General features: G+C 39.6%; 1 protein-coding gene across 1 annotated transcript in view; it reads right to left on the minus strand.

The window, feature by feature from the left end:
* The window catches only part of unc13c (unc-13 homolog C (C. elegans)), a gene marked incomplete at both ends in the record, with an annotated part of 98,156 nt that overhangs the window by 10,169 nt on the left and 72,483 nt on the right, over positions 1-15,504 (minus strand). Inside the window, 10 exons of the mRNA XM_083916659.1 lie at positions 264-323; positions 838-961; positions 2,442-2,579; positions 2,836-2,924; positions 5,745-5,771; positions 6,509-6,586; positions 8,825-8,902; positions 9,243-9,386; positions 10,890-10,986; positions 12,726-12,852. Of these exons, the coding sequence (XP_083772785.1) occupies positions 264-323; positions 838-961; positions 2,442-2,579; positions 2,836-2,924; positions 5,745-5,771; positions 6,509-6,586; positions 8,825-8,902; positions 9,243-9,386; positions 10,890-10,986; positions 12,726-12,852 (962 nt within the window). The remainder of the gene's footprint in view (positions 1-263; positions 324-837; positions 962-2,441; positions 2,580-2,835; positions 2,925-5,744; positions 5,772-6,508; positions 6,587-8,824; positions 8,903-9,242; positions 9,387-10,889; positions 10,987-12,725; positions 12,853-15,504) is intronic.

Below are 15,504 nucleotides of genomic sequence, written 5' to 3' on the forward strand. Positions count from 1 at the left end.
AACAATTGGACTTGGATGAGAGAAACTTGTATTTTATGTTCTTGGTAACTTGTCATGATGTTATTCATGTTGATATTTCACTAGTTACAAAACGACTATTTTAATGCATTGAGTCTGTGTATATTTGTATTATATATAGTTCCTTTATGTATACTGTTTACAATATAATACCTACTGTTCAGCACCATCAAATATCTCATATTTTACTTAAGTCAGCTAAGCTAAGATTAGCAAAACCTGCTTTGAGTTCATTCAAAACTTACCTTCAGTTTGGACAGCTGTCCCAAGTCCTTGGCAGCATTGAAAATCATCTGAGCTCCTTGCTGTTGGACAAGACAGATATTTTTCCATTACACAAGGAAACAAACAAAACATATATTTTAAGACCAAACCAAGCAACAGAAGACGAAGTGGCAAAATCTTGAACATGAACTAATTTCTTGATTGTCATTGTGTTTTGAAGTTTTCTTGTTATTTTGGAAACAAGTGGCAGAGAGATGAAAATGTTTAAAAACTACGTGACATGATGGCATTGCACTGAATTTTTATGTTTCCATTGACAACAACAATATATAGTATATAAAATATTTCTGAGATGTCAACCCAGGGTCTAACAGAAGGATTAACAATTCACTCCACTGTTCACTGACGATTTAAAGATGCCATGTTGGCTCATCTCCTGTACAGTAATTTGTGTGTTATGGGGGAGCATGTGAGCTGAACAGATGGAGGAAATGAGGGAGATACATGTGGAGAAGAGGAGTGAGGTGGAGGGCAGGCTGAGAGATAAATAGAGTAACAGAAAAGGGAAAAAGACGGATCAATGATCAAACTCACACTCTGGTCACTCAGTGGAGGCAAAACAATTGTCCTTTCGATGGAATTCAGCACGATTTTCCATAGCTCTTTAAGGACTCGCTTCAGCACAGTCTTCTCGCAAATTTTGGCAAATAACATCAAACTGCAAAGCGGCAGAAGAAAGGCATTCGTCAGGCCAACATTCAAAGCCCATGTCTCAAACTGAACCAACACAGCTCAGGACTCAAACAAGATCTCCATAAGTAATATGATTGAATCAAGAAAAAAAACACCTGTGACTCACAGAATAAATGAAGCAGCTTTATGTTTAATCTCACCCTATTGTACAAGCAAGGTCTTAGAGACTGGGAGAAGGATTTGGTATTTCCATATCATTAAGAGGATTCCCTGTAATACCCTATTGGCCTCAATGTTGCTTTGACAAATGGTTGATAGTGGTTCCCAGAACTCAGCTGAACCATCGCTATGGTTCTGTCAAGAATGTCACAGAAAGAAGGACAGTCCTTACACTGAATTAATATGCATTAATACTTCTGATCTCTCTTTTAAAAATAATCATAATACAAATCATAATAAATAAATGAGTTAATAATGTTTATTTATTAAGACTAAAGTGTAAATACAAAACAAATATTAAATGCAACTGAAAAATCATAATGAATGGAAATCTGTTGGGTACTGCTGGGAACCTACTGACACCTCACCTACAAGCTCTGTGCAAATGACAAATACCTGTTGCCTCAACTTAATCAATAGAAACCCCTAAGGCTCTTGAAACTAGATTTTGACTCATGAGCCCTATAAAACAGGACCACCGTTAGGTCGTAATGCAGAATCGCTATAGTTAATATTGTACTTTCATGGTCCCTAACACAATTATGCAATTAATCAACTTACTAAAGCCAATTGACAAGCAGTAAACCTTAGCTTTTTGAGGGGCCCTGTGGCCTGGAACCCTGGAGATGTTGCCAAGTTGGATAATCCAGCCTTGAACGCACAAGAACACAGTTCCTACTTGAAAGTGGACTGGGTATACACATGAGTTGGTAGAGGTAAGTGAAATTTAGTCTTTATTCAGGGACTTTTATGACAGTTGTGCATTGCAATACCATGACTTCAAACTCATTCTACTGGAAACTTGCAACAAGAAGGAATCATGGCGTAGAGGAAGAAACTGTCCAAAGTGTGACTTATACTTACAATTTTACAGATTTTTTTTCAGGAATCAATAAGAGAATCGATAAAGAATCAGAGTGGTAAGAAGAATTGATAGTGGCATTGATATCAATAAAATAAATTCCCAGCCCAGTAAAGTGATAAAATTCATTCATAAGAATAGCAATAATTTACATCCATGCAAGCTCTCAAGTTTAATCAACCCCATCCACACTTCTTCCTGTCTTGTCTCTTATTTTCCACAACACACGAGTAAATTTCACCAGGTGAAATCCTATTCTGATCAATCACCTCAAAGCCAAAACTCTCAAACTGAATTTCATTGGAAAGCTGAGACTACTGACTCTTAAATAAATGACTTTAGTTTAGTTTAGTTTGCAAAAGAGGCTGACACTTACTGAAGACCAAAGTACAAAACTGTCTTGCATGTTTGAATTTAAACTCACTTTTTATCCAGGAGGTCCATAAGAGGCCGAAGGACAGTCTCTGCATCCATGGCAGCGTTGCTTCCTTTGGCTGTACCTTTCATCTGCACCAGCTCCTGGTTCATCTGCTTCACACAGTCCTCGATCACACCTTTGAAACTGGGTGATGGAAAACAACAATCATATAAATCCTTTGCTACTGGGTTCATATTTAATGCTATAGCTGTAGAGGAACTTTAAGGAGGTGCTAGCTCACACCTGCTGTTTCAATCAGATTACTGAAAAGGTGTTAAGAGCAACTTGCTGTGCTCACTAAGCATTAGTTTGAGTCAATTTTATGTTGAGTACATGTCTGCCAATTACTAAGCAGTCTCGTAGTACAATGTCTTTGAAAGAACAAGACATTAATGCTTACCTGGAGCCAAACACTCCGCTGAGCTCATCCAGCACCGTGTTGAGTTTATTCTGCAGCTCTTTTAGCAGATCACTGGCCTCTGCATCCAGCTGTGAGTGGAAGACAGACAGTTACCCTCTATAAAATAGCCCACACTGACTAGAACTCTGAACCTCTGCCTCAACTGGGGTTAGGGAGTTGGGGGGGACAACAGGCATAAAGGAGAGGTAACCTGCCCTGCTGGTGGCCTCCCACTCGTTCTGCCTGCCATCTGTGCCAAGCCACATTCTGAATACAAATGGACGGCTCACCTCCGCCGAGTCATGAGACACAGTGTCAGCAAAGAAGCAGTCTGCTAGTGGTCTCTCAAAAGGGAATATTTGTGTGCATTACTACACAAGTTACAGTACACAGGGAATGCTGTCAGGGAGCCTCGATATTGTAACATCTCAGGGAAATAAAGCTTACTGTCATACATAAATCCTTGTATCTACAGATCTGAAATCATCTGACTCACTTTTTATGTTCAGGAGGGAAATTGTTGCTGCATATGGTTGTTTCACTATGGGATATTTCATTCTGATATTTTCTTCATGGATTTACGAGATATGGGTGTATCTATATTAATATCCGTAGCTACACTTTCCTTCAAGTCTGTTAAATACATGAACTATGTGCCTAAATATCTAGTATGATATACTGAGAAGTCAGATATAACCTTGTAATGGGCAGTTTTCAATTGCCTCACACATTTGCAAAATTGATTCACAGCATGTATGTGTCCATGCATGGCATGTGTTGGGTTTCTGCAGTGCCATAATTATGCATGTGATGGATGTGTAGATGTGTGTCCTTCTATGGTTTGGGGCATATTCTGGGAAAATGGTTATAGGATATTGTGTTGTATATATGAAAGGAAGTCAGAAAGTGCATGTATGAGCTTATCTGTATCACTGTTTGTCTCAGCGCTTATGAATTATGTTCACCATATATTGTACAAATGTCCAAACATTAATGTTTTGTATGGGGGTGGAGAACGCATATCGCTGATGCACAGTGCCTGAGATGAATGTGCGAGGCCAGGCACCGCACCACATGCATGACAGATCGTCATATTAAAATCCTATAAGCTCAGCCATGGAGCCGCTCATCTCGCACATTGTAAGGGCGGATGGCTCAGCTTGGAAGCAGGTTACTTTTATAGCCGCTGTCATTCTGCAGATAGGCATCTATCTGAAACACAAATGGGACATATTTTGTATAAATGTGTTCCTGTGTTCACATGTGCACACTTCATACTGCTGTCACTTCAATGGAAATGATCACAGCTTTACTGTCACAGAGAAAATTGACCATAGAAGTGGGAGTCGTTATTTTACACTTTGAGTAACGGATAACATCTTCTCATGTGATAGCAATAAAAAACTGTAGATCTTGGTCTTTTATCAGCTCCCATTGGCCTGGTGGACTGCAGCCTGGCAGATTGGAGAATTCCCCCCCCCCCCCCCCCCCCCCCCAGGAACACTGTGTCTTAATGGGAATGCTGCTACAGGAAATTCACTCCGCTGTTAGATAAACCAAGGCACCTGTCACCTCCTGAGAGGAGAACATGTAGACAACAAGTAGACATCTAGTATACATGTATTACACAATTTTTAATTATGGTGATAAAACTTTATAGATGGGAAACGTCGATTTTATAATCTATAGAGCATCTGGCCTTCTCCATGGTAGCTAGTTCCAGTCAATGCTGACTGACATCCAGAGTCCTCCAGAGTGAACACACTCTCCGCTGGCTGAAAGCCTATCAACAGCAGCCCAGCTTTGCTTCCCGTTGCCTGTTTCAACAATACAATATCTAGTCACTGGCAGGCTGTTTGTCATAACATAGTTTGTCCTAAACAGTGTCAAGTAAATAAAGGTTTAATATAAAGCACCTAGCATTTAATAAAGCACAAAAACCTATTAGCAAACAAGCCAACACCAAAAATAAAGCATCACACCAGTCTAGGGACATCAGTCCATGATGACTGCATAAATATGGGCACTGTAGTAGATTATTGCCAATCTCTGTTATTGGTAATGTTACGATAACAGCACTTGGTAATTACATTGGCTCTCTGGGAGTTAATTTCTGACAGGGAACTATTGTGCAATGAACAGGCCACTGTGCAGAGAAATGAATGAAAAACTTTTACCTGAATTACACCTCAGCTTCATACTCAATATTTTAGAGAAATGACTTAAGACTTTCTTAAAGATATACCTGATTGTCCATTAACAATGACTGTCCATAATGTTGAGTTTCAAAAGGGATGTTAAGACTGCTGGTGTTGTTATTCTTCAAACAATAATGGGAATGATACAGGTCTAGGACTGCTAACTGTGGGGAGGCAGCAGCACGTCAGACGAGAGCACAGCTGCAGAGATTTGTAAGTGTTTGAGAAGCTCATTAAACACGGTCTGAAAAATCCTGTCTGAAGCATTTTGTGGCTGCTGCCTGGGGAATGGATAGAATGGCAAAACCACAGCCAGCAACTTGGCGTGTCTCTGAATCCACTGTTTGTGTCGGAGAAATAAAGAGGGAACAGCAAACTAAACTGAATATCGCGCTTCTAAATATCCCATGGATAAAGAAGTGGCAGACGGGGAAGAATAAGCAAGCTAAAAATAAAGATTTGATTGAGTTGGTAGAGCCACGATCCCGGGAGCGCTGGGGATCGTGAGCTTTAGCAGCCTGTCCAGAGGGCTGATGGGTAATTCAGATTCCGTATGCTCTGTGGCACATGCTGCTGGAGGGGGTGGAGGAGTGGGGTGAGAAGCGTAGGAGTGTGAGGGGTGGTGGGGAGGCACAGGGGGGAGGGGGCGTGCTTTTTCGTATCATTCGGTAAATGTTGGGAAGGGGTGTTGATGAGTCCTATCACACACACCTTACAGAAGGACACAACCCCCTCCTCCTGGAGACAGAGAGAGAGAGCACAGAAAGGAAAATTGGGGGGGAAACAGAAGACACAACGACAGGAGACAAAACGCAAGGCAAGACAGGTGTTAGATACCGGAGAGAAACATGCATGTAAGTCATAAGAAGCCATGGCTGCTGCTTCTCAGGTTGGACTGGCTCATGGTGTTTCAAACCAAACACACAGATTTATAGTATAGGGTTAAGTCCATTATTACAAAAAGGCAACACATGACATACACAAGGGAGGTCGGACATAGGGAAATAGTGATGGGGTACAAAGGAAGTTATTGAGGAGATAGAAGTCGAAAAGGTGATACTAGCAAACTGAACCACAGGTCAGATTAGTCTATTGGATGGTTAAGTACAGAACTGAGGGATGGATTACACCACATCACTGTTGGGGTCAATTCACTTTCACTTCATATAAATGTCATCTGAAATGATCATTTGCATGATCATGACATAGCATTTATTTTACAGCAGAGAACTGATCTGGGGATGGAGGTTTTAGCCTTAATATTAACTGGCATCCACCCTGCTAAAGTGTCCTTTAAACAGACACTACAGTTCATGCAGTACTGCACTGTAATAATTTACATCATATGCTTTTTTAAAAAAAACAAAAAAAACAAAAGTATTTAAATTTAGATAGATAAAATTTAAATTTTATTGAAAGTGAATCACCTCAAAACTAGATGCAGACACAGCAGACACACTTATGTAGGTACAGACCTGTTTACCACCCATGGACTCAAACATCTTCTCCAGTTGGACACGAAGCTGCTGAATGTTGTTGAGGATGATGCAGGGCTGTAAAAGTACAATTATTAATTAAACTTGATTGTTTTGTACAGTACACATATTTGAAAGTGTTGATATCCTACATCAAGCTAGTACATTACATTTCCAATTTTATAGAAACATTGACATTGTACTGTACCCGTTTTTTAAGCTTGAGACTAGCTCTTATAATTGCAACATTCTCTGAAGGGTAAAATAGTAAAATGTATCAGTTTTGATTTCCTGACACATCATCTATCCAAAGATGCTAGGTTTCTGCGTGTCATTGACAGTCAGCAGGGAAACGCAATACATAATACAACAGGGAGAGAAATGTCTGCACTGAGTATGTCAGGCATTATCGATTTGCAGCTGCACAACAAAGTGAACAGATGACAGACATTCATCACTGCTTTTTATGGAGACAGCAAGTAATTCTTCAGTTTTCAGTCAGTCACAGATTATGTACATTATCTGCCCCCCAAAAAACTGACACACATACAACAACCCAAAATTATGATAGTGATAATGGATGGTAGTAAAATGATAATTCTGCGCCCCACAGGAGAAGGATGATTGGTGGCTTTAAATCCACAAAGCAGCCAATGGTGTCTCTGTGGCAGCACATAATGGCTTGCTCTCAACTAGATTTATGAGGATAATTGTATGGGAGTGATAAGATATTCTAATTCTGAATAAAAGTAATGGTGATTTTCATCAGTTACATATTTTAAGCTGAAAAGGATGAAAAATATAGAATAAAGGTTTCGGTCCGACACTCACATAGTATATATGATAATCTATCAGTAAAATGCCAGCGGCTGCTGTGACATCACCTAGGACTGCATATGCCAAAGCGATAAAAAGACAGCTTTTTCACAGTGACGTATTTGCTGATTACAGTAACAGTAATTAGTGGGGTAATTTGAGACTCTAAGATAATAGCTTTGTCTGCAGATGTTATATATCAATCTAAAGAAATGTATTCAAATCAGCACTATGTTTACAAAAGCAGGTCTTCTAGATCAGTGGTTTCCAACCTAGGGATGCCCCGAGGGGTGCTAAAATATTTCTGGGGACTCACAAGATGATTACAGAAGTTTTCTCTTACAAAAAATGCATTAATAATTGTGACATTGGGCACAGTACTCGCCTCACAGCGTGAAGGTTCTGAATTGATGGCTGGAGCCTTTTTTCAGGTTAGGTTAATAAGTGAATCAAAAGTAGATGTGAATGGTACTCTCTATGCATCAGCCTTGTGATTAACTGGTGACCTCCAGGAGTTCGACCGTCTCTTGCCCCAGAGTCAGCTGAGATCTGCTCCAGCCCTGCCGCTACTCTCCAAAGGATGAGTGGGCTGTAGCCAAAGGATGGATTTGGAATTTTGGGTTATTCATGCATTTTTATATGAAATACTGTATGTGTTTTCACCTCTTTAGGTTTTTGAAAAACCTTAGCGCCAAACTAAAGCAAGAGAAAACATTTAGGAATTCATGTTCACACTATGGCCTTTGTAGCAGGGGTCCCAAGTAGACAATGATTTTATTTGAGGGGTCACAAGTTACAAAAGTTGGGAACCATTGATCTAGATCCTCGTCTTTAATAATACTACTGCTCTCTTGTAATGTATGTTTCAGTTTGCTGGCATCAAGGACAGACGTACTGTGTGTACCATCTTGTTGATGATGGCTATGATGTGGGTCATGTACACGTGACAGTCTAACAAATTAGAGATAAGGTTTAATTTGATGTTATCATGCCACTGAACAACTCCATCTGCCTCTTATTTCATTTTTTTCATCATCTGTCTGTTTAGCCATATCTCGAGGAGGGTCACGTTTTCTCTGGGACAACTGTAATGAGCCTGTCAACGCTGTAAAGAAACATCTGCCCCCTCCGCAAGTACCCTCGCTTCAACTTCAAAGACCTGTGAGGATAATTAGGCCACTAAGAAGGCTCTGCATTTAGTCATCCATCACAGAAAAGTAGACAGAGAGCCCAGAAAATACCGGGGACTTTTCTCCACCAGCTATGGGCTGTGAGATGAATAATTGCATCTTGGTTAATAGAGACACTTTGTTAAGTGCATTACAAAAGGAACGGCAGGCCTCAGCGCTGAGCAGATTGGGCTGCTAACTGTCTCCATGCAAACCACTGTTGGAGACAATCATAATGGAAGACAATCATCTCACCAACCATATTTGCGTTTTAACTAAAAGCAACACCACCTTTGCTATTAACACTTGCAAACATTGAGGGTGCACTCACCACATTCTCCTTGTTCAAATACAAAGGAAAGTCCTTGGATATGATTGCAGCATATTGCAGAAGAACTTTGTTGATAGTCTGAAGGGAGGGAGAGAGACAATTTGATAATTACAGTTTATTTGCTGTTCTATTATTGGATTTCTGGAACTCACTTAAAACATCTAAGCACTCACAACCTAATAACAATATAATATCCAACCGAATAAATGTACCATGGTATCTCCTGAGTTCAATGGCAAACTCTTTAAGTGTGAGTTATCACTCCCACAGAGTGTGTGTGTGTGTGTGTGTGTGTGTGTGTGTGTGTGTGTGTGTGTGTGTGTGTGTGTGTGTGTGTGTGTGTGTGTGTGTGTGTGTGTCTGTGTGTGGGTGTGTGTTTGTGTGTGTGTGTGTGGGGGGGGTGTCCACAGAGCCTGACCTTCGCAAAACGGCACATGAAGTGAGCAAGAGCCTGTGGGTTTGGACACTCCAGCTTCTTGATAATCTCAAAACTCTGGTTTAGTTGAGTAAACACATCCACCACCGAACATGAAAAGAGGGCGTGTTCCGAAGTTTGCTGGAACTGTTGCAGGATAGAGAGCGGGGGAGAGGGATATGAGGGTAGAGAGAGTGATGAGGACGTTGTAAGAATGAAAATAAAGAAAGAAACAAATGTAATATCTCAGTCTTTATTTCTTTTTTTCAGACCTTTAAGCCCCCCAGATAAGTGAGACATTATTTAGCCACAGTGAAGAGAACATCCGATTAATGTACCAATTGATTTATAACTACATCACTCACAGAGCAGGAATCTAGACCACTTACTGCCAATTAAACCAGCAGGTGTACTGTTAACTGTCAATGCGTGACTGCTCAGTAACAGATGAGGTGGGGGAATAAAAATACTCTTAAACTCTCTGAAACTCCATAGTTTTATCCTGAAGGTCAAGGTCCCCACTTTTTTTAGGGACAGCAAAACAGTCATATCATTTACCCATAGGCCTAATATTGACACATTTAACCCCAGTTTTATTTCTCCTTTATAGATGATACAGGGATGATAACATGGCTCAGGTCCAATACAGGTGAAACCACACCCATCAATGCTAACTGTACAATAAGAGTGGCCTCCTATAGTTGTTAGATGTGATCAGCACTGGCATGTTGTTTTGTCACTTACAAAGCTCTCCTCAGGAAAATAACACCTTGTTTGTGCTTTGTGTTACACTACACACTAATCGTGGCAGTTAGAATACTCTCATTATATTTTCTGTTTTATTTATTATTCTCATAGCACTCGCTTGGTGATCAGGAACAGCTAAATGTACGATGTATGTTTACCAATTTTATATGCGGTCAAGTCCAGTTTTTTAAAGGGCGGTTTTTTAAGTTCAATTTCATTTGAAGGATGTTAACTGAAAGGCTCACATTTGTGCTGTTTTCAGTTTTCAGGGTCACAGCTTATTTTGACATCTTATTTTATTTATTATTATTACACTAGCTTGATGAGCAGGAACAGTTAAATGTAGGAGTTTACTTAAAACATATTTTATTTTTTAAATTCTGTAAAACAATGATGCTGCTGAAATAAAACTCAGAGACCGACATGTGGTGAGTTACCATAATACTGCATTTATTCATGATTAGCATCCAGTAAAAATTATATTCAATCATATGTTTCATGTGTTAAAGTTAAAATGAATCATGGTTTAAAACATTTTTGTTTATGTATGTGTTAATCAAGAAGATGCATCAATATATTGCAATCGTTGCTTTGCCAAACTTGTATTGTGAAGGTTATGCATATTTCCTATCATTATTGCCTCATATCATTCTCTGCCTTTACTGCCCTAAAAAAATCAGGTTTTGCTTCCTATTTTATCAATTTTTAATTGAAATTTCATTCATATTCCTGTCTTATTAATTCTCTGGGCGAGAAGTGTTTTTGACAGTGAAAATTTTCCTTTATCCCCTGCACCCTATTTCTCAAGAGGTAAATTCCTTGTGAATAAGTAAGCAGTCTTAAATGGCTTGGCTGGTTAAATATAAAGCTACATATTGAGAAATAATTAAATGCTGTACTCACTCCATCTTTCTTGTCCCTTTCCAGTGCTCCATTGAGGAAATCCATGGCAACGTCCTCATTCTCATCAAGCCACTGAATGACAAATGGCTCAAACCACCTAAAAAGAAAAGCTTTTTGTAACTGAAGGGTCAAATCATAGTTAGTTTTCAGCATTGGTTCATTTCATATTTCAGGAGCAAGAGATGAGTCAGTGAATAATGTAGTTGGCAAGGCTTTTTACTTTTTTTATTTAATCATAGGGGGATCAATACAAATTGATTGTGTTACACTCAAAAAGGCATACTGAAAAGACCTATGTAGCTGATTTCTGTGTGGTTTTTGTTCACGCCTGCAATTCATGCAGACATTGATATAATGTTTCAGTTTGTGGACAGATTAGACTGCGAGGCTCAGACAGAGGACAGCAGAGGACAGAACAGGCTGGAGCGGATGAATTGGAAAAGGAAGTACATTTGTTAGTTGAATAACAATGCTGTTCTGTCTGTTTCACTTTGCCATTTCCTTGGTTAATGTAGAGCCTAGGTTTGTCCTCAGAGCAACAGATTTCCCCCCAAAATGGCTTGGCACTCTGGCTAAGGGCATCTGCTACATGAGAGAAGGACAAGGTGGGTGTGGTGACAGAGAAAGAGAAGAGAGATAGGCAGATGGAAGAAAAATACTGTGTGTGTGTGTGTGTGTGTGTGTGTGTGTGTGTGTGTGTGTGTGTGTGTGTGTGTGTGTGTGTGTGTGTGTGTGTGTGTGTGTGTGTGTGTTGTGTGTGTGTGTGAGTTTGTATGTATGTGTGTGTGTTTGTGTGTGTGTGTGTGTGTGTGTGTGTGTGTGTGTGTGTGTGTGTGTGTGTGTGTGTGTGTGTGTGTGTGTGTGTGTGTGTGTGTGTGTGACTGAGCGTGCGTGCTTGCATGTGTGCATGCATGCATGCGTGAAGGTAGGTGTGTTGTTGTCGATGTGTATGTCTCTAGAAGAATCAATTCTGATAAAGATGGTGTTTGAGTGACAGTGTTGGCGAGGGGGAGGGGAGTCATTACTCTGAAAGACTGACAGGATGGGAGGGGGCATTGTGTTCCCCCTGCCTTCATTACACGTGTTAACATTGCAACTATCACTGCTTTGCTGCACATGACTATGCATGGAAAACAGGGCTACGTGAAAAGAAGAACAAAACCATGCTTTTAGGCTATAAATGTGTCTCCTCATTAAAAACAGTTAATGATCAGCTTGTTTACAGATTCTCTCTTAACCAGAAACTGATCTGAACTGCCATGATTGTCTTCTATGTATTGTACCCACATAGTTGATCATCACATAATCTTTCTCCTTAAGGTTTAGGTAAATTATGAAGTAATTAAAAGCCGTTTTGGTCAAGAAAATGTTTCATGAGGCAACAAAACAGTTTCCTGTGGAGTTCCACAGAGATCAATCTTTGGGGCCCTGCTTTTGTCTCAAATATGTAAATGACATCTACTTGACTTAATATGGGGTTAGCTGTGGCTCAGAGAATGGGTCGTCCTGCAGTTCCTCCGTTCTGCATGTCGAAGTTTCCTTGGGCAATACATTGGACCACAAATTGCTCCCTGTGCTGTGCATGGGTGTGTGAATGTGGTTTGAATTATTAGATTAGATGATAATGGGCAGGTAGCCATCACTGCATGAATGTCTGTGTTAATGGGTTACAAGTAGTGTAAAGTATACACATATATAAGTCCATCTATCTATCTATCCATCTATCTTATAATTGGCTTTAACAGTGTATCTGCATGCTTTTGTTCGTACAGTAATATATATGCATGCTGGTGCGTCTCTTTATGTACATAAGGGTGAAAATGAGAGGACACTTACAGAGAATACTCAGGTGGAACATTCTTGAAGGCCGGCAGGTCGCGGACGTACTCATTATGGAACCATTTGACTTTGAAGTGAAGATTCATGTATTCAGTACTTTTGCATAGGCGGTGCTTGTCATGTTCTGTAATGCAGATTAAAACATGAAAATCACAAGTTAGCATATAAAGAATACCCACTTAAGTCAGAATTCTCAAACAGAAAAAAACACATTTTTAAGAAATGCGCAAATATCTTAAGAACCATAAAAAACCTGGGTAGCAGTGGTTGTTTTTAATCTGACATTTTAACGGGCTCAATTATGCATACAGCCTTGAGCCATCAAATAATAAGAAAATAAATCACAGCCTGTGAATGAGTCCAGCTCCCTTCAAAAGAAAGAAAGCCATTGAATGACTGCAAACAAACCGAAACAAAAATGGATTTGACTTTCATGTCAGCAGACAAGGCTGCTGAGTCATTTAGTTCAGCTCACTGTAGACATTTCAGAACAATTAAACATTTCTATGGGATCCCCTGGAGAAGAGATGGATGATGATGGGCACAAGAGAAGAAATGAGGAAAGAAGAGATGAGAGAAAACCAATGGAGTTAGACGAGACATCAAAAAAGAATCCATGGAGAAAGACCAATAATTAAACTACTCTGCAAATGCAGTGGTGTGTAAACTAAATTTTCTTTGATACATTCCTCCCAGATAACACAACAGCACTAAGAATAAGGAGAAGAAAAAGATGAGATGAGGATATATCATGGCAGAATAGCGTATCATGGAAGCAATTGCTCACTCCCTTCACTCGCTCTCCCAGAGTCAGGGTAGAGAGGAAGGGCCAAAAAATAAAGACAGTTGTCTTACAGGAGCAGTGGTGAAAGGCAGCGGATGGTTGGGCAGACAGTCTGTCTGACTTAGACACTGAAGACTGCGTATCCCATCTCCTAACAACAGTAAACATTGAGTTCACTGAACCATGACGGTGTCTTCCCCTGACCTTAACCATAAACCACTGTCATAATTTTAACCCAAACTTAGGGTTAGGTGAGGTGGCAGTTTGAAAAATTTCTCACATTCAGCATTGTCAGTTGTTTAAATTACATTGTCGTGTGAACACAAAGGTGTCCTCAACTGCACTGAACAATCACCATGTAAATTATGTATGTATGTGTATTGCATGACAAATCTCCCAAACTCTGTCCTTACCTGAGGCAATAATGCCTCCCCTCTCCCTGTCTCACTGCAACCCTTCCTGTATGTATTTTTGGTCTCTCTTTCTCTGTCACTCTCTGTGACTCTTCCTTGTTTTGTTTCACTTTTTTGTCCAAACCTTTCTTTTTCATTTCGTGTACATTTTATTCAGTAATATGCAAATAGCCATACAATACCCTTCTCTATGACACAATACAGAAATCTATTTTTAGTTTTGCAGCTGTTACAGTTTTTCACAGATAAAATACGTAAATTAAATGGGTATTTCAGACACATTTTAGACATATTGGATTTACCAGGTGTCAGACAAAATATGGCTATATCTGGACACAAGACTAAGGAAATTTAAAGGATTGTGAAAGATTTCTTTTACAGTAAATTGTAGAGCAGGTGCTTCTAAATGGTAAAGTAGAAATGAAGACACACATATTCATACGCTGCTTTGCAGACAAGATTCATACATTCACTCAACATCAAAGACATGTTTAAATCCACACATTGCACCCTGACTGTCATGCCTTAATCCTGATAAGAACCTCAGTGCTTACTCTGATGAATACTGCATAGTCTGCCCGCCCACACTCCTCTCTAAGCTTGAAGGAAAATATATACATACAGTATATGTAATTAACATATTTACCTTGTATTCAAATGCTCAATGAAATAATTTACTCACTGGAAAAGAGGAGAAAAGTGCTCCACTCAAGTCAGCCTGTTATATTAGTGCCTGCTGCTCATGCTTGTGAGATTGAAGTTAAACGGCACTTTACAGAGAACTGACATAAAAACGACAAAGGCAGGCTGTCATATACCGCATGTACAGTATGTGTGTGAACGCGTGTAAATGTGTGTTTAGGTGTAACTTGAGAATTGAGAATTAGGATCAACTTAAAATGTGTGTTACAGTAAAATCTAGAATGAATCCAAAATCAAATCAATTCATCCTCAGGTCCAAGTGGATATGTATGCCAAATTTGAAGACATTCCCTCCAGGAGCTTCTGAGATACTGTATTCATGAGAATGGGACAGATGGATGGACAACCCGAAAACATAACATCTCTGTCCACAGCTGTCAACAGCATGGAGCCATAACAATGTACTTGGGTTTGAAAATGAGGATATATTAATCTCAAGGATTAAGCATTACTGCAGTGGTTATACAGTATCTGTATGTCCTGAGAAAATGTCTCTGATGTCTAGGTTACTTCTCTGTGTCACAGAAACAGTTGGTGTGAAGACAAATACTGTAAAAGAAAAGGTGTATAGTTGCCATAGCCACCCAGGTTTACTGTAGGTAACAGAATGTCGGAAACAGAACCTTGATTAGCAGAAAATAACAGTACAAGCAGTGGTCTTAGAGAAATGCATTAAAAAACAGAACAGTGTAATGTTCTGTAACAGGCCGTGTGTATTAACGTTTTTGTGTTTAGCAGCAAGCCTATTTATTCAAATGATTTTCTCTACTCATTCAGTTAATGCCTAAGGTGAAGTTTGTTCAACTTGCATATATTTAACAGAGATCTCAAGAGCCACACTAAGGGACTGTTTAAAGTTTTGCAATATTATGGCAAT

Source organism: Echiichthys vipera (genome assembly GCF_963691815.1).
Source record: "Echiichthys vipera genome assembly, chromosome: 1".
NCBI lineage: Eukaryota > Metazoa > Chordata > Actinopteri > Perciformes > Trachinidae > Echiichthys > Echiichthys vipera.